Below are 18,984 nucleotides of genomic sequence, written 5' to 3' on the forward strand. Positions count from 1 at the left end.
TAGGCTATAGTTATCTTGTGTTTTATCTTCCCCGGTTTAGATATTAGGATTACATTTGTCTCATTAAATAATTTGGTAAATTGTTTTAAGTTTTGAAAATAATTTGTGTGGTATTAAGTTTGATAGAATTCTGTGAATCCTCAGAGTTTTTGCCTTTAGTAGTTCCATTACATAGTTCTATTTCCTGTTTTGAGATTGGATTATTTATCTATTTGGTCTTCTGAGAGTTTTAGTATTTTGGATTTTTGAAGGTATTCCTCTATTGTATGTATGTGTATTGTTCCTGTGCACAATAGATTCTGAGTCTTTCCAAACATACAGCTTTTAGTTATCATTTCTATGGACTTTTTGGTTGGCAGTTAATCTATTTCTCCTAATTTTTAATATTTCTATTTCCTCTCTTTCCAGTTTTGTTGGCTTGTTAATGTATATTCAGTTTATTAATATTCTTTTTCTATTTTGTTAGTGTTTGTAGGAATGATTTTCCAAGGATTGCTTTAGCTGCATTTCATTACTGTTTCTTCATTATCTTATTCCATATAATTATTTTTTCTATTATTTGTTCTTCAATTCATTTATTAAGAATTCCTTGTTGTCTTTATTTGGCTTGGTCTTGCCTGAACTAATTACTATTTTTAATGTTATGGTATGCAAAGGGTGTTTACTATTTCTATTATTTCACATTTGTTTGCATACACTGTGCCCTCCACCCTAGGTCAATTTTTTATAAAGTTTTGGTACTGAGAAATAAATATACCTTCATTAATAATCTTTTAGCTCTACCTTCTCCATTAATCTGTTCGATTCTATACTTTTTTTTATCGTTGTTAGACTTACTCCAAACTCTCCTGCAATTAATCTTTTTCTTCTTATAGTTTTTCCTTTACAAACTTAGATGTTAAGGCATATGGGCAAGTGCCCAATACCAGTATTAGTTTGTCTTATGATTCTTTTAGTGTAACAAACTTTTATGAAATACCCTTTTTTGGGGTTTTTTTGGTTAATACTGTAATTGAGACTGCTTCATTTTTTAATGTATCTAATGAACTATTTTTTCCAGTTCATTTTTTTCAGATCTTTGTCAAGTATGTTTTTTTCATAAGCAACAGGTTTTCTCATGCCACTTTTTCATCTCAATTCACTTAACCCATTCACATTTAAAGTTAGGATAATTCGGTTTATGTATTCTATTTGTTTATATTTTCCCAATTTTTTTGTCTTCCTCTGAAAAAACGTAGTTCATGGTCTCTTCAGTTATTTAAAAAAGCTTAATATATTTTAAGGCAATCTTATTCCCTCTAGCTCTTTTCTTTTCAGTTTCAAGTCTCTCTACTCTATTACTCCTAACTCTAGTTAATTTTGTTTAACTTCTTATTTCCACTTCCTCCCTTCCTCTTATCTAGTTTATTCCTTCTCCCTTCACTTAAGTAATCAAGTAAAATTCCCATTACTCTCTTCAACTTTTTAAATTGTGGAGCTTAAAGTATTTTCTACAAAGGATTTCTTTCCTGTCGTCTTCTCTCTTGTCCATTCTAAATTTTATTCTGACTCAAAGCCCTTTTACTTTAGTGCTTATTTTATATTCCTCGTGAGATTAAAGCTTGTAAGGTACTTTTGGATTCTCTTATCCAAAGAGTTTCAATTTTGTTGCCTTATAGATCTTTTCCCCAGCTTCCTTTTCCTGTTTTGCCTCACTCTTTGAAATAATTCCTTCAGGATATTGCTCTATGGTAAGAATTTAACTATATTCTTGACCATGCCAGTCACTATTAAGGTCTGTCTTCTCCATAGTCATTTTGGCCTCATTTTCCATGAAATCTCCTCTCTGGGTTCATACCCAGAGACTTCTGAGCATCATTTGCTCACAGAAACTAATTCCTGGAAAAGAATGTTCAAAAGTTCTCAACATATCTCTTGTATTAACCTGTCGAGACAACCATAACAGAAACTTGTAATAAGGAAGAGAAAATGCTTAAAACAGTGATTTTAAGATCCAGTAATTTATACACTAAGGTAAATACATGCTAGCTTGTCAGGCCTGCCTCTCCTCCACAGTGGAGTTATTTAGAAGTTGTTACTTGTCACATACTATCTTGAAGATGATGTAATGCTAACATTTATCTCCTCAGGGGAAGGGGAAAATTTTACATCTTCTAGCTAATTTCATAGCAGTCTGAATAATGTTAAAGAAACCCAACAAGAAATAGTAACTTTCTTCCTAAATGACATTAATGAGCCAGAAGCCCATCATAGAAAAGCAGAGACCAGCGTGGAGTTTCAGCACAATCAGAAACACTTTTACCTGTAAGCTTCCTTGAGAAAGCCCAGGGTAAGGACTTAGAAAACCCTGGGGAAGAACAGCTGTCACCCTAGGATACCCCAGGCCCAGCCGTCTAAATGAGATGCCAGCAAGAGCCCTGAAGATACAGTGCTCTAAACCTCAAAGATCCATGGATTCCGCACCTTGGAGGGACCAATGTTGAGATCACAAAGAGCCAAATACATCATCTAAAAACAAAGAGCAAGGGGAAGAGATCTTGGGTCTGGCATGAAGGCCCAAATTCAGGAACTAAAACAAAAGAGTTAATTAAGTCAAGGAAAACATTGCCCAGTATCAAAAGTTGTTACAAGTTTTAACGATTACCCCAATAGGAAAGAATGATCTGTAATGAAAGCACACAGAAACTAAAGGGGGATTGAGGAAAGGGGCTTTCTATATAGACTACACAAATACTTAGAAAAGAAATGGAAAAAGAATAAATAGAGTAAACTGAAAATGAAAATCAATAAAAATATATGACTATGGCACAGCAACAATATTAAAACATGACAATAAGACTGAAAAAAATATAAGTGAAACATATTAAAAACCACTAACCTAGAAAATAGACCAAGAATAGTTTAAGAATCACTAAAATACATGAAAAAATATTATTCAGAAAGAGTTCAGGTACTACAGTCAAGAAATTCTAAATAAAAACCAATCAAATCTATTATGTCTAGAAAGCAAAGGAAGACAGAAGGAATCCATGAGTTATCTCCTAAAAGGAAAAAGTTCCAAGAATGTCAGAGACAAAATCTAGAGTTCTTCTATCAAAGAAAAATACTGAAACAATACAGAAAAAAGCATTATAAATATCAAGAGACATCAGAAAGGATTACACAGGAATTGGATACTTCTATTAAAAAAAATCTTTGAATATGGTATTTCAAAAGGAAAAATGCATAAGTTTAGAATCAAGAATAACCTACCTGCAAAGGTGAAAACATTTCTATAGGGGAATGAAGCTGACATTTACTAGTAAAGAACTTCCAAGAATTTCTGATGAAAAGCCCAGAACTGAGTCAGAAGTCCAGTATAACAGTTCAAAGAAATATTGAAAAGTAAATTTAATTCTGACAATTGCTACCAATTATATGATAGTGCAGTGCTAAATGTTCTAAGAGGGAGAGAAGAAACAAGTGTCCTTGCAGAAATTTAATGTCTTCAAAGAGTATTAAGAATTAAATAATTTTTTAAAAAAGTGGTCCTATAAACGGCAGCAATGGCGGTGGCCAGTCAGCAGTGGTTTGCTCCGATGTTAGGGCTGCAGTTATTGCTTGTGTCAGTCCTGCAAGCGGTATCTGTACCAGGGATTTGAATTATCATCAGAAGCATGCAGAGATTTGGGTTTCTCCAGCAATTTGCTCTGTAGCTCTTGTGATCTTCTTGGACAGTTTAGCTTAACTCAGCTGGATCCTGATTACAGAAAATGCTGCCAGGAAGAAGCACAGTTTGAAAACTGAAAGCTGTATGCGGGTGCTATCCTGGAAGTATGTGGATAAAAAAACTAGGGCGGTTCCCCCAAGTCCAGGCTTTTGTCAGGAGCAACAAACCCAAACTCTTCAGGGGATTGCAAATCAAGTATGTTCTTGGTTTGGATCCTGTGCTAAAGCTGTTGGATGACAATGGGAGTATTGCTGAAGAACTCAGCATCCTCAAATGGAACAGTGTGGAAGAATTCCTCAGTGAAAAATTAGAACATATATAAAATATGCTTTCAGTTTTGTCGTCATTTTTCTTCAGTGAATTTTGCAACATCAATCATTGTAACCTTTGTTCACCTTTGGGGGATTAATTCCTTGCCAAAAGGTCGTGTGTACTTTCTACTTTGAACTGAAAGTTTCTCCATTGCACATGATCTTGAACAAGTTGACCAACTGTACAGAGTCCGCTTTTGATCTATTCTCTCTTGTCTGTTGTTCCCTCTGATGAGATGCTTTATGACAAACTTGGAGTTAATTATGTAAATACAAGAATTTGTTAGATTTGGACCAGTTCTACACAAAATGGGGAGGAGATGGGTGAATAAGGAAATGATGACCATGTCTTATCTGTATGCTATGTTCCTTTTTTATAAGCAATGACTAGAAGTCACTAGCAAATATACCGTGCCAATGACGTCTTCATTTTTGTGATACCCCATCTTTCTTTTTAATAAAAATATTGTAGTTTATAATGAATTGCTAGTTCAGAAAATGTTTCATCATTGTGCGTGGTTTCAGCATTTGTAACATTTTGTGGAACACTCCAAGAAGTGCATGTTAGTGACGATCTCATAGAAAACCTTAGAGGGTTTGTGTAGATCTGATGTTTAAGTGTATTCTTTTCAATGTTTGACTTTGCTACAGTGAATGAGTCAAGAAAAGATTCATTTATTAAACTGAACTAGAATAGAAAAATTTTCAATCTCCAAAAAAAAAAAAAGAGGCCCTATAGGTGGACTTGTTCTAGTATAGTTTGAAGAAAATGGATAGAGTATAGTAGTGTATATAAAGAAGAAAGGAGTAGAACTTGTTATTTCTCACATATAAGAACAACATACAAACATAGAAGGGGTAGGCATAAGATAAATCTTCATTTTATCTGAAATGGACAAAGGAAGTATTCCTTATTATTTAAAGCTTTCATTTTTTTCTAGAAAAATCTTACCAACGTATTCTAAATTTATGCCTTCAAGATATTTTCAATTTGTGACCAAAACATTTTCACAAACACAATAGTCTTTCCTTCCCATTAATAAGAGCTTTTTGATTCTCACCACCACTTCCCCCATCCCTAATTATGTTATATTTATAAGGCCTAGAAAGAATCTGAGTAACTTCTGGTTCTTCAAGGGGGACAAAAGGGAAAAGAATGCTGATTAACTGTCACTGATTTGAATAGGGTCAGGATCAGCAAGTAGATAATCTTATAGAGGTTAGTGTTTAACCTTTTTTTGGGACACGTACTTCCTTGGCAGTTCAGTAAAACCTATGGATCATTTCTCAGAATTTTTGGTGCCTCCATTCATAATTTTTTAAAAACTTCACTGTTGATCTTAGAATTGATAGTATCAGTTCCAAGGCAAAACAATAGTAAGAGCTAGGCAATGGGGGTGGCTGGGGGGTGAAGGGGGTTTGAATGACTTGCCTTGAGTTACAGCTAGAAGTGTCTGAGGCCACATTTGAACTCAGGACCTCCCATCCCTAGGCCTGGTGATCTATCCACTAAGCCTGCTGCCCCTCTATTCATAACAGAAGGAAATCCTAAACTACAGTTAAGAGATGGTGAAAATAAAGCTGCCATTGTTTTCACATTCAAGTTCACACTCCACCAGAAAGCCGAGTGTAGATGCAGAGGCCAAGCTGACAGCCCGCCCCAGGGAAATGGGGCCAGCAGCAGGATCCATTCTGTACCATGGGGCCCTAAGGAAGACGCTGGCACATTCACTACTTTACACCTAGGCTGATAATTCCCAGAGAAATTCCAGAGGGCATTGTGACCTTCTATAAGCGCAGAGTTGGCGTTTGTCTACACGAAGAATACTTGATAAATATCCCTGCTTTACCATTGTCCTGTCTTCAAGGAAAAAATGTTTTATTCTCCTTGTTGTCTATTCCAAAGTCTTATAAAATCACCGCAGTCAAGGGAAAAAACAACACTAAAAAAAACCCCCAGCACAAATAAACCAACTTTAATAGATTATTTTGTATTTATACTGAGCTGTTCTCCAAGGAGCTCACATGTTTTACAGACATTATATTTAATTAATCCCCACAACAACCCTGTGAGGTAGGTAAGTAGGGGTGGGTATTGCTCCCACTTTACAGACAGGGAGAGAGAAGCACAGAGAGGTTAAGTGACTTGCCCAAGGTCACACGGTCAATTTCCTGAAGAGTGGGGCGATTCAGAATCTGTTCCCCGGCTCCCAGACCAATATTCTATTTGAATTGCCTCCTGAAGTCTTTCACAAAAAGTGTCATTAAACAAAGTATCAAGAGTAGCACATTATGAAAGTGAGGTCTTTGTACTGCTGCCATCAAAGACATAAAAAACAAGCTGATGGCCAGAGGCAACGAAGCCCTCGTCCACCCAGCTCCTGTGTCTCTGTCTCCCAAGGCTCACAGCAACTGTCTCTAATCATCTTCTGAACATAAGATTTGTAAGACAGAAGCCGTATGACTCAAGAGTAGGACTTTATATAGGATACTTACCCTTTAAAGAAGATACTTTATAGAAATTTTTGCTCCAATATACAAAATATGGGACTGCTATCCCACTGAACATTTACATAGTTACACAGCAATCAGCCACCATTTACAACTTAAAGACAATCTTTCCCATTCTTATCTTAATCACAATCAACCAGACAACTTTATAATGCTTTCTAGATTGGTCATTTTTCTTCCTTACTATATATTATATTCCTTCCTTCTCTGCTCCAACAGTTTAAAAAATAAACTATAGTTTCAGACATCAACTTCAACTTTTTACTTAATTTCAGTTGCATTAGAAGTAAAAAGCAAATTTAGAACTATCACTCCCACAAACCCCTACCCCAACAAATCATTTTATGAAATAGTGTAGATGTTGTGAAGAAACTAAGAAAAAATTTGTGTGACTATCGCTGAACTCAATAAAAATGTTGTAATTTACTAAAGTATGAAATATAACCTTGGCTTTTAATACATTTCAAATGCAAAAACAAACATTTGCTAGTTAGCAACTAACATGACATTATGCAAAGGACTTCTTTCTTTCTGACACATACTGTGGCTTGACCCATGAAATAAGATGATTCGACCTTCACTTTCTTCCTTTCCCCTGTACAGAGAGAGCTGTAGAAACACAGCCCTAAATTCCAAGATAATTTGGTATAAGCCCTTATAATAAAAATCTCATTTACTTCCTTTTTCATGACATTCTCTCACATGCTTGGTTTTCCTTTCTTTCTTCCTTTCTTTCTTTTTGATTCTCTCTGCAATGCTGGTAGGTTAGGCAGGCTATGTACAATTTGTACAAAAAATTCTAGCCAAGGTAAGGCTTTAGAAACTTTCCATCTTAAAAAGCAATTTGTTATAATACAGCTCTACTTTCTTCCTGCACATCTGTTCAAACAGCCCAATTAGTTAAGTGACCCTGTTAAAGATCTGTTCAGCTGAACGAATAGGTGAAGTCTTTTCCTGAGCTAAAAGTAAATGCTAATCATAGCAGCGAAGAAAACATTCTTTTTTTTTCCCTATTTTAACAATATTAATAAAATAATTTAGAAAATTACAGTAAAGCAAAAACAAATTACTCTCTGAATAGGGGTGACAAAGAACATTCAAAGCCTGATTGCTATTATTTGGAATATATATTCAATTATTTTTCCATAAATTACATTCAGCCACTGTCAGACAACATACTGATGCATGGAAAAGTGTCAATTGCAATAGTTTACATATATTTTACACATATATTACCTGGTGCTGCCATGATTTAAATAGTGTCTAAAATTATTTTTTAACCCAAAACAAAAAATCTTATACAAACAAAAAATTTAATTTCTGAAAATTCTTTCCAGTATTATTTGCAAAATGCAAAAATGCTGGCTTTATCTTTTTGGATTCCTAGACTATTCAAGAAAATTTCATATTGAAAGGGTGTACACTCAGCTAATCACCCAGGCTGCCAGAGTTAAGAGTGAGTGGATCATTTCACAAGGAGAGGAATGACATTCTGAAATTATCATATGCAATGTCAGGTTTTCCAAGCACTTTCTCAATGTGAACAGTTAGTATATTTAAGGACTATAAAGAATAATATATTACCACTGCACCAGCATCTCTTTATGGTACACATTTCTTTTATCATTTCAACAATTTTAAGAAAATTTCAGAGCTTTTAAAATTTCATCCAAGTTGAATAGAATAGATGATTTAGAAATTAAAATTAAAGGAAAAACTATTTGGACAGAGATACCAGTTACTCCTAGAAAAGAAAATTTACCTCCTCTCATAGAATTTTTCTTAAGATATCTTAACTGATTTTAAATAGAATTTAAATTTATCCTTCAAAATAGAAAATAAAACACTTAAAAGGGTATAACTGACTAAAGCTAACAGAAGTTATCCTTAAAACTTGTTGATAGAATCACTGACAATTCATACAATACTTAGACTCTAGCAGATACAATAAGTCAAATAAATAAGAATAAACTATAATTACAGAGCCAGTCTTTCCCCTTGGGGAAGCAAAAAGCCACCTTTGACCAATTGTTCCCTACATATACATATACTGTATATTATTAGAAGCTTCTTCAGAGAAGCAAAATATACTTGCCTACCTGACAATGGAGTTCATCATGTTAGTCTAGCATGTCAGGAGGGCAACTACAAGTGTTGGGCCCAAGAATATTTCTGGTTTGTTAATGGAAAACCACAGAATATGCTCTCTAAACTGAACATAAACTAAATTATGCAGTGTATTCAGTGTCTTCTTTTTAAATAATCAATACAATCTAGCACAGGTTCCTGTCCTTTCTACTGCACCCCAAAGGCTTTCAAATTTATGGGTGCAAATAACAAAGAAAAAATGCATGTCAATTATGGGAAGGCTACTCTGACAAGAGAAGCTGGTATCTCTGATTTCAAATTATTCTTGCATGGAACTGTACAGACAGCATGATACCTGAGCAAATAAATCAACTACCATGATATGAAGGGCTTGTTAATCTATAGTCTTTGCTTGTTGTGTGCAAAGTGCGCTACTGCCCCCTGAGCTCCCTGCATTTCACTTTTCTTGAAAAATCAGTGCTTGATCCTTTCCAAAATAATCAAAGAAATGAGGCAGAAATTATCTCTTCACCATAGTTCCCACTCAGTCCCGAGACTGATAGAAGAGGATGTAACCAGACTCAGAGTTCTTTGAGATGTCTGATGTCAACCCGTAGAATTCTTCAATAGCTTGTGCATCTATTTTCTGTATGACATAATGGAAAAATGGTAAGGAACATATAAGTGATTTTTTTGTTTTCACAAATGTAACAAATACTTCGATCTTAAATGGAACAATTCAGTCCTTTTTTGAAAATAAAATAACTCTTTAGTTAAAACTCTATATCCTCCCTCCACTATTCTATTTAAAGTGCTAAAGTAAAGTGCTAATGAAATAATTTAATATAAAATATTGAAAAGATTAAAATATTGGTTTTGAGATTAAATGACATTTATGAGGTGCTCAACAGGTCATATATTAAGTTAGGGAATGTAAAGTAAAGGAAATGAAGTTATATTCACAGAAAATTACACATTATGAAATTTAAGAGAAAACAGAAAAAGAAAAAAAATTACTTACCTCTACAATGTCATCATCAAACAATAACCAAAAATCATGACTCTTAACAATTGCAATGTAATGGCCTCGATTAGGACCACTATAAAAGAAAAAAAGAAAGAGTATTGATACTGTGCAATGACACTTAATTTCAAGCTTCTAATGTCTAAATCTCAGGCTATCAAATGGGAAAGTATAAACGCAAATCACGTATCCCTTACCTATTTCTTCTGATAACATGTTAGGTTGACTAAACTTCTGGATTATTCAGTTATTAAAGTAGAATTATTTCTTTAAGAGTATCTCACAGAATGGTTGTTTTAAACATGACTTGTTTTAAGATTATTATTTATTTTCTTGTTTCAAAAGGCTGATTTAAAATATTTTTCATAGCAAAATTCTCTTACATGTAAGATATGTAGAATATACTTTTTTGAAATCAGGAAAAAGATTAAATACGTTTCATATATTCAAGCTAGAACCGATATCCAGAAAATATTTCTAATGTACATATTTTACTTATGCCTTCAGTTAAAATACAAGGGGGAAATGATGCAAATATTAAGTCCTTAGCCCATTTGATTTTCATTTAACTAAAAGAATAAATGAATAAATATGGCCCCAAATAAAAATGAACAGGATTTTTACATGGGTTCCTGATCCATGCTCTTGGTATTTTTTTTTCTTTCTAGGCAAAGATCAAGTATAACATAAAAGATGGCTGTATTCAGGGATTGGAATCTACGTTCAAAATCACCAGACCTCTGAATAAACAATGACTATATTATTTTATAAGTATTACTTAAGTATATATTCTTAGCATCATTAAAATACATGGCACTTCTTAATTTAAGTAAACTTGCTACATGGAAGCCTACTAAAGCGTATGGAGGAGGGAAAGAGGAAGGGAGGGAGAGGGAAAGAGAGGGGAAAGGGAAGGTGAGGAAGCAATCACCTAGTAATTTTCAGTACAAAAGTATCTTTTTTTAAAAATTACATTGATAGGCTCATTTTCTCTACTACTATATGTTTCAATTATTACATTCTCTATAATGTTTCAGGGGCAGGTTAAAATTAAAATATATATACTTTAAATGTATTATAAAAAGAAGAATTAAATGTAAAAGCTACAAGTGGAGAAGAAAAAAATAAATAGAAAATATAAGGAACAGAATGCTGAGAGTTGGGAAGAGGCTGAGAAGGTATAAGAAGAAAGATTAGCAATTATGAAGCCTTTTATTGGAATAGATATAATTTTAAAAATATTATCAAAAAGCTAGTTTTAAAAATTAATATAAAATGAAAGCTGAAGCTCCTAAGTGTGATCAAAGTCAGCTTTTATATGGGAATCACCCTCCTCATTTAAACAGATGCTCCATTTAATATTGCTTTTATAGATTCTGTATTAATAACCAAGGATCAAACTACACTACAAATATATGCTTTTGTGGGGAAAATTGAGTATTTAATTAATAAGTATGACTTTAAAATGGTTAGTGGAGTGCATAGTATTTGTTATAGTATAAACCAAATATCAAGAATCTCCATAGCATCTTATCTGTTTGTTTGGCTTACAATTTGAATGCCTAGAGAATATTATTTAATCTTACAAAACATACATTTATCTTCTTGCCTATACTTTAAAATTAAACTAAGTAAAATCTGTTCTAATGATCCATATCACATCATTTCCTAGATAACCACTTTAAAAGAATTACATACAATTGCTAGTCTGTCTTGTTTAATCTTTAATTAAACAATGAAGTTATTAAACTGTTTAGATTTTTTGTACTCTTAGAGAATTGTTTAAAAAGGTTTCTTTTATTTTTTTATTACTCTTTAGTCCCTGTGATTTTTACTCTCAAGAAGCTAATTTATTATCAAGGAATCAAATTTCTGAAAAATTAATCCAATAAATTATCTTATGCAAATACCCCTACAAAAAAGCAATAATCTGGAACAATCTGAATATTATAATGATAATAATACTCCTCTTAATATATAATATATAAGAGCAAAAAAATAACATATTGGAAAAACTTTGAAAAGTTTTACAACAAATGTTAAACATTATAAAATTATAGAATATGAGAGCCTAAGGACACCATCTGTTCTAACCCCCCAAGTTTATATAAACAAGGAAACTGATGTTAACTGGTTTGATAAATTAAGCAATATTATACCTATGGTACAATGCAGATAGGATTAGAATTCAGCTGTTTTGCCTAAATCCAACGATATGCATGTCATGTTTAATACAAAATGAATATAAATCTTTTTATATCATCCAATATTTATATTTCTACAATTGAAAAAGGCAGGAAGATTTTTTTAAAAGGTTCATAAACTCAGCAAAGAATGACATCAATTTAATACAGCAATATTTTCCAAAGTAACTTTTAAGAAATTCTTGAAATAAAAGAATGCTTAAACAATTCAAACAATATTGACTGCTCATGACTGAACAGTGCCAAACAAATAACAATGACAATACCACCTAAATTATTTTGTAGATGTAGTACTATAAAAATCAAATTATCAAAGGTTTATTTATAGAACCAGATAACATAATAGACACAAACAAAATTAACAACAAGGAACAAAAGGTCAAAAATTTCTATAGAAATAATTTTAAAAAGAGAAAAGGAAGTCTAGCAATACCAGATTTCAAACTATACTTCAAGGCAATAATCTCTAAAACTATGTAGTACCAGCTAACAAAAAAGAAAAATTATTCATTTGGAGAGGATTAAGTAAACAAGACTCAAAATAATTTTTTTTTAATGCTGGGAAAACTGGAAAGTATTATGATAAAAATTAGGTTTAAGCCAACATCTCATCCCATATATGAAAATAAAGTTTCAAACGTGACCTATACCTATACGGAAAAGGTAAAATCATAAACAAATTAGAAAAAGGAAAACAATGCCTCTCATAATTATGGATAGGGGAAGAGTTCTCAACTAAACAAAGTGTTAGAAGTTACCTAAAAATTAAAATCAGCAATTTTAAATACATAAAACTTAAAAAGGTTTTGCACAAACAAAGCTAATTCATTTAGAATTAGAAGAGAAATAGTGAGCTGAGGAAAATCTTTGCAGTAAATTGCTCCTATAAAGCTCAGATATTCAAGCAATAGAGGCTACTATTACTGTTCTATAAGAACAGCAGACATTTTCCAATAGATAGAGGATATTAGCAAGCAGTTGTCAAAAGAATAAATTGAAGTAATTAACAGTCACAAGAAAAAGTTTCCTAAATCACAAATAAAAGAAATGTAAATTTAAACAACTATGAGGTTCCATTTTACATCCTTTGGAATGACAAAGATTATTTAAAAATAAGAAAATGACTTACAAGAGGCATTTTAGTAAGGCTGTGAATTGGTCCGGCCACCTAAGAAAGCACTCAGAAAAGGGAATGGACTCATTGCAAAAAAAAAAAATACTTATAGCAGCTAATTTTATTATGGCAAAGAACTAGAAAGTAAAGGTATCTACCAATTAGGAGATAGCTAAATTTTCTTAAAAAATAAATATAATGGAATACATTCTAGGAAATGATGAAAAGAAGTGATAAAAATACCTACATCACAAACAAATTCTAAGAAACTTAGGAAGACTTGTATGAACTGATGCATAGTGAAGTAGGCAGAACCAAAACAATGCATACAATTAATACGATTATGTAATGGAGAAAGCTCTAAGATCTCTGGTTAATGTAATGACAAATCAAACTATGGAAGACTGAAGATGAAGTATGTTTCCCACCTCTCAACAGAGCATTGATGGACTAGGGAAAAAGAATGAGCCATATGTTTTCAGACACAGATAATATTTGAATTTTTTTGGAGTGTATTTACTTTTTAAAGTAAGGGTTTTTATTTTGGAGAGTGGAGTTAACAGAGTGATGCAAAAAATATAAACATCAAATGAATACACAGAATAGAGCAAAAAGTTCATAAAGGGACAAAGAAAAAGCAAGGCAATTAATATTATCATAGTAATTTAAAGATGTACATTTTTAAGCTACACATATATACTTTTGTATATAATCTCTTCAATTGTTCTTTGCATACTGAAATATTTATGTTTATTAATGTTTGCTAAATCTATAGTGAAAAAGAAAAAAAATTTTAAAGTGAACCCTTTGGGAACTAGAAGCACAGAGTTTTGCATATTAAAGATATGCTAATGGATAATGCTTCCCTCAATTCCTATATAATCACAGATTTAGAGCTAAATAGAACAAGATTTTTTTAATTCAACCCTTCAGTTTTATAGATGAGAAAAATGAAGCTCACAGAAATTAAGTGACTTGCCAGAGGTCAACAGTAGATGGCCATCTGATTCCAATTTTTTCTAATTTTATCAGGGAGTATGGAGTAAGGAAAATGGAACTAACTTTGGAGTGGATTCAAATCTTAGCTCTGTTATTTAATAGTTATATGAATGAAAGTAAATCATTACCCAGCTCTTAACCTAAGTTTTCTATTCTGCAAAACTGGAATATTTGCATTACCTATATCACCGAGTTGTTATGAGTTCAGCAAATATGAGATATTGCTATTTTTATCTAACAATGCCAACTGAGCTGTACAGAAATCAGGAAGGTTAAGGTATTTCCACCCTTACTACTAACACTACTAATGCTGGCAAGGTTTGGGAATCAATTCCAATTTCTTTAATAACATAGCAGTTTCCTTCTCTTTCAGAAATAGGACTTTAAATTCATCTGTTCTGTTCCTCCTACCAAGCACATCCTGGTAAATGAATATTTCTAAAATACATCAGAATTTTGCTTTCTACTGTTGCTGCCCCTGACTTTGGCAACAAGATGCTTTAAGTCTGGGAAAGAGGAGTGACTGCTTAAGAGTAAAAATCATATTTTTGGTAATAAGGGCAGAAGTTCTTACTTCACAATACAGAAGAAGCCATACAAGTGGTGATGAAAATAAAGCCCAGAAAAGAGCTTAAAGGAATTTTTTCTATATCCTTTTAATTTACTGTTAAAGGCTAAATACAATTATCAGGTATATGGTTATGAAATATGTTTTATAGCAACTCGAGAAATAGTTTTCAAAATTTAGTTACCTATAAAACAACCTACTAACCTAAACTTTTCATCATGCATTTTGGGATACTATTTTCCATCTCAAATGCTGTTACAGAGTATGTATTGTGTTTTGTGTTCATTCAGCAATAATTTATTCAGTACCTACAACGAGCAACGCATGTGTAGTACAAACGGCACCTATCATAAAATAAAATCATTTTTTAAAGGTTATTAATAATCCTGAGAGCAAAGATGATTTGTGGTATTCTGTCAATTGTTCTCTACTTCGGCAGACAACAGTTGACAGCAAGAACAATCCCTTTTTCTTTGGCTGCTTATTTCATTCTATATTCCAGATGAAAGAGTGATACAAGGAGTAAGGAATGGAAAAATATGGGATTTTTATGCAATGTGAAAGTAATCGAAAAGTCTTCTAAAAGTAAGGAAGAAGGATAACGAAATAGAATAAAAGGTATAGAGAAAATTCTAAACAGGAAGCATAAACTGTCTCATTTCAATTTTATTCATTTTGTTTGGCTTTTATATAATTATATTACTAGTATACTTTTCCAAATTGTTTGAATGGACATTGCAATAAATATCATATGTGTACAAAATACCTTGTCCATAGGTCATAAAACAATTTAATCTCAGAAAGAATTTTGCATGGGGAATGAGATGAGGGGTATTGGATTTTCATGGGTATACAGAACTCCTGGTGGGGAAAAAGTTCTGCTAATGCTAACCAGAAATTGTTGTACAACTTAGAGCCTTAAAGAGCAGTCTATGTCCTGAGAAGTTAAGTGACCTCCCCATGGAGATAAGTCAGCAACTGTCAGAGAAGAAACTAGAATCCAGACCTTCCCGCATCCATAATTCACTCTTGCACTGTCTTTCTTGGAGGATATATCATTTGGAACATTAAAGAATTATTTTAAATTACAGAATAAAATATTAAAATTAGTTATAATGGATTGCTTTGCAAGCTTACATCTCTGATAAACATATACATGAAAGATAAGTTACTGTTACCTTCCACAGTGAACCACAACAGCAACAAGGTCATACATTCTGTCAGGATTGGTGGCATCTCCTGAAGTGTTAAATAGTCGAAGTTCTAAAGGAAAAACTACCCGATAAGAAAGTTTTGTGTATCGATGAAGCTGATCCATATATTTAAATCTCTTCAAGTGCAGTGCCAAAATCATGGGCAGTTTTTTTACTTTCATCCTGTTAAGGAATTTTTTTAGAAGTCAAAAAACATGTCCAAAATATCACTAAAAAAAACAAATCAAAAGTTATTGCTATGAAATAAAATTCAATCATGCAATTTATGTTAAATCATTTAATCACAATTTTATTTGCACATTTCTGGCACTGTTGACCAAAATTTAAGATAAAAACATGCATAAAAAGCAAATATTAGAAAAATCTTTATAAACATCTATTTCTTTTCTATTATTACTTTTGGGTTGGCAATTTGAGACAAACAATTTGTATTATATTATTATGTACACACAATATTTTAACTCAATATTCACAAAATCATAGATTTGGAGCTAGAAGTAAACTTAGAAATTATCTAATACAAACCTATAATTTTACCCAGAAGAAAACTAAGGATCAAGGAACCTTAGTGATCTGCCCAATATCATAATAGTAGTAAGGAACAGAACTGATCTATAATTCATGATCCAATATGAGAGGGAAAGAAGATTTCTGATACTCATTTCACCTGTTCTCTACATTTAAAAGGCAAAGACAAATTATTATGATGCTTCAAAAAAAAACCCTTTACATTCTGGTCCCTAGAAATTTCGATATTTACTAAAATATCTTCTTTTTAATCTGCAAGAGAGTAGAATACAGCAGTGGCAAAGAAATACCTAGTTATATTACATTCAAACAGAATGACAAGTCATAAAATAGGCACATTCAATATTCTACAAGAGTAGTGATGAAAAACTCAAATAGAAAGGAATCCCAACTGACTGTATATTGATTCAAAAGATGACAAATAAGCATTATGTATTTTTGTTGTTAAACATTTTCCAATTACATTTTAACTTGGAGTCTGCCACTCTATCCAGTGTTTGGTATTTCTCTACTAGAGGGATGAGTGGGATGGGGGGGTTGGGGGTGGGGGTGGGGGGGGGGAAGAGACTTTACCCTAAGGTTTGGTGTTAGAAGGTATACAAAATAAACTGAAAATATTTTAAGTTTACAAATATAAACATATGTTAAAGCAGATGAAAATCTCACATTTTGAAATCAATCTTCATATCTCTAAAGGATATTTGGTCAAAGAAGAGGGACACAATTTTCTATAAATCAAGTTAAGTAGGGCATCACTAGAAAAAAAACCTGCTAAAATATAGGTTCATGCAGCGAGTTAAAAGAAAACCATATATTAAAATCATGTAAAGCATAAATTAGGTTACTAGGTAGAAAAGGAAAATGAACAATTAGATATTTGGTCAAATTTAGTTATTTAATATATTTAAGTTTTTTACTAAAATCAAGAAGTAATTGGTTTTCAGATATAAAGCTTTAACATGCAAATCTCAAAAAATGTTTTCTCAGTTCAGACTGCATGTAAGGCATTTCCTAGGAAAAGAACAGTAACCTAAAAAACAAAGACTAATTTTCCTCAAAGGAACTCACAATATAAGGAGAGAATATAACAGAGGCATATCAATAAACAGAAGATGCTTTTATATTCTACTTGTGGGATCAAACAATATTTATTGATATTTGTCGTTCTCCATATTTAGTCAGCTTCTTTTACTGCCAAAGATCACTACAGTGTCTAGAGTTCCTAAAAAAGTATTGTTTATACCTGAAAAGAATATGTACCACAAATTTGAAATGAATTACAAAAATTTTAACACATTTTAGTGGGAAGGTTGAAATGGGCAGCTAGGTGGCACAGCAGATAGGAAACCAAGGCTGGAATCAGGAATATTCATCTTCCTGAATTCAAATCTGAACTCACACACTTACTAGCTAAGTGACCCTGGACAAATCAACATAACCCTGTTTGCCTCAGTTTCCTCATCTTTAAAATGAACTGGTAAAGGAAATGGCAAACCACTCCATTTTTTTTGCCAAGAAAACCCCAAATGGGGCCACAAAGAAAGGCCTACACACAACAACAGAAGGTTGAAATATAGGAAATTGTAAGAAGTATTAGAGATAAGAAAACTTTATGTAATGTTATTTTCTCAAGTACACTAAAAATAAAAACAAAACTCTCAGCTTTGAAGAATACTTTTTTTGAAGAACTGGGTACAGGATTTTTTAAAAGGATATTTTAAAAATTTTTAATGATTAAAACTGGATAATATTCTATTAACCCATTCAATACTTTCTCTAATTCAACTATATCAGCATGGTACAGTGAAAAGAACAGTCTCAAATATCGCCACTGAGAATTACTTCCAATGCAACCTTAGACAAGTCACTTTGTATCTCTGGCCTTTAGCTTTGTGAAGAGTAAAATGAAAGGATGTTACAAACTTATAGAGATAAATATCTGCAAAATTACTTATGGTAATTATCAGACAGAAAGCAGCTGATTTCTAGCTTCTCAGTCAAAGCCATTCTAGGTTGTTAAGATTTGCCAGAGGTTGTTCTTTACGAAGCCTTTGAAAAATTAGGGTAATCAGCTGAGAATTACACTGTCTGTTTCAAATTACTAAATCAAAGATCTGTCTTATTTTTATTTTACCAAATAAAATTTTAAGTCCTATAATGTGACAAGAAGTTATTATTTTTTTAAATGAAGCATCTGAGTTAGTAAGATTATCATGAAGAGTGGGAGAGAATTTATATTCAGAGACAACAATGATCAATAGTCATTTATAAAGAACCTATTATATGTCAGGCTGTGTAGTAGGAGCTAGAGATGGAAAAATAAAAATGAAAGAGTACTTTCCCTTAATACATCTGTGTTCTATTACATAAGAACATGTACATGTAAATATATACAAAATTTAGGGTTGTTGTGGCAATAAATTTCTGGTCATTTTGTGGGAAAGGATTGCAGGGAACTGGGTATGGGGCAAAGGGGACTAAAGACAGACTCATACAGAAACTATTTTTGCTGAGCATTGGAAGATTCTAAGAAATAGATAGAAGAAGGGAATTCTATCTAGGCAAGGGAACCATCCTACACAAAAACAATAGGAGAATGGAATGTCATGTGTGAGAACAGTAAGAAGGCAAGTTTGGGAATAAAAGGGAGCAATGTATAGAAAGCCTGAAAAGGTAGGCTGGAACAAGGTTTTGAAGAGCCTTAACGAGGACCA

At 32.5% G+C, this 18,984-nt stretch overlaps 1 protein-coding gene and 1 pseudogene across 3 annotated transcripts in view; one reads left to right on the forward strand and one right to left on the reverse strand.

Moving 5' to 3' along the window:
* The first annotated feature begins 3,376 nt into the window (after positions 1–3,376).
* LOC130453810 (selenoprotein F-like) lies at positions 3,377–4,031 on the forward strand (annotated as a pseudogene).
* A 1,948-nt stretch (positions 4,032–5,979) lies between these two features.
* Positions 5,980–18,984, reverse strand: part of USP12 (ubiquitin specific peptidase 12) — a 134,334-nt gene continuing 121,329 nt past the window's right edge. For all 3 annotated transcript variants that reach the window (XM_056794703.1, XM_007495253.3, XM_056794704.1), the window contains 3 exons: positions 15,707–15,904; positions 9,641–9,719; positions 5,980–9,265 (listed from right to left, as the gene is read on the reverse strand). In XM_056794703.1, coding sequence (XP_056650681.1) covers positions 9,164–9,265; positions 9,641–9,719; positions 15,707–15,904 — 379 coding nt within the window. In that variant the 3' untranslated portion in view covers positions 5,980–9,163. The remainder of the gene's footprint in view (positions 9,266–9,640; positions 9,720–15,706; positions 15,905–18,984) is intronic.

This window comes from Monodelphis domestica, chromosome 4 (genome assembly GCF_027887165.1).
Source record: "Monodelphis domestica isolate mMonDom1 chromosome 4, mMonDom1.pri, whole genome shotgun sequence".
Lineage (NCBI taxonomy): Eukaryota > Metazoa > Chordata > Mammalia > Didelphimorphia > Didelphidae > Monodelphis > Monodelphis domestica.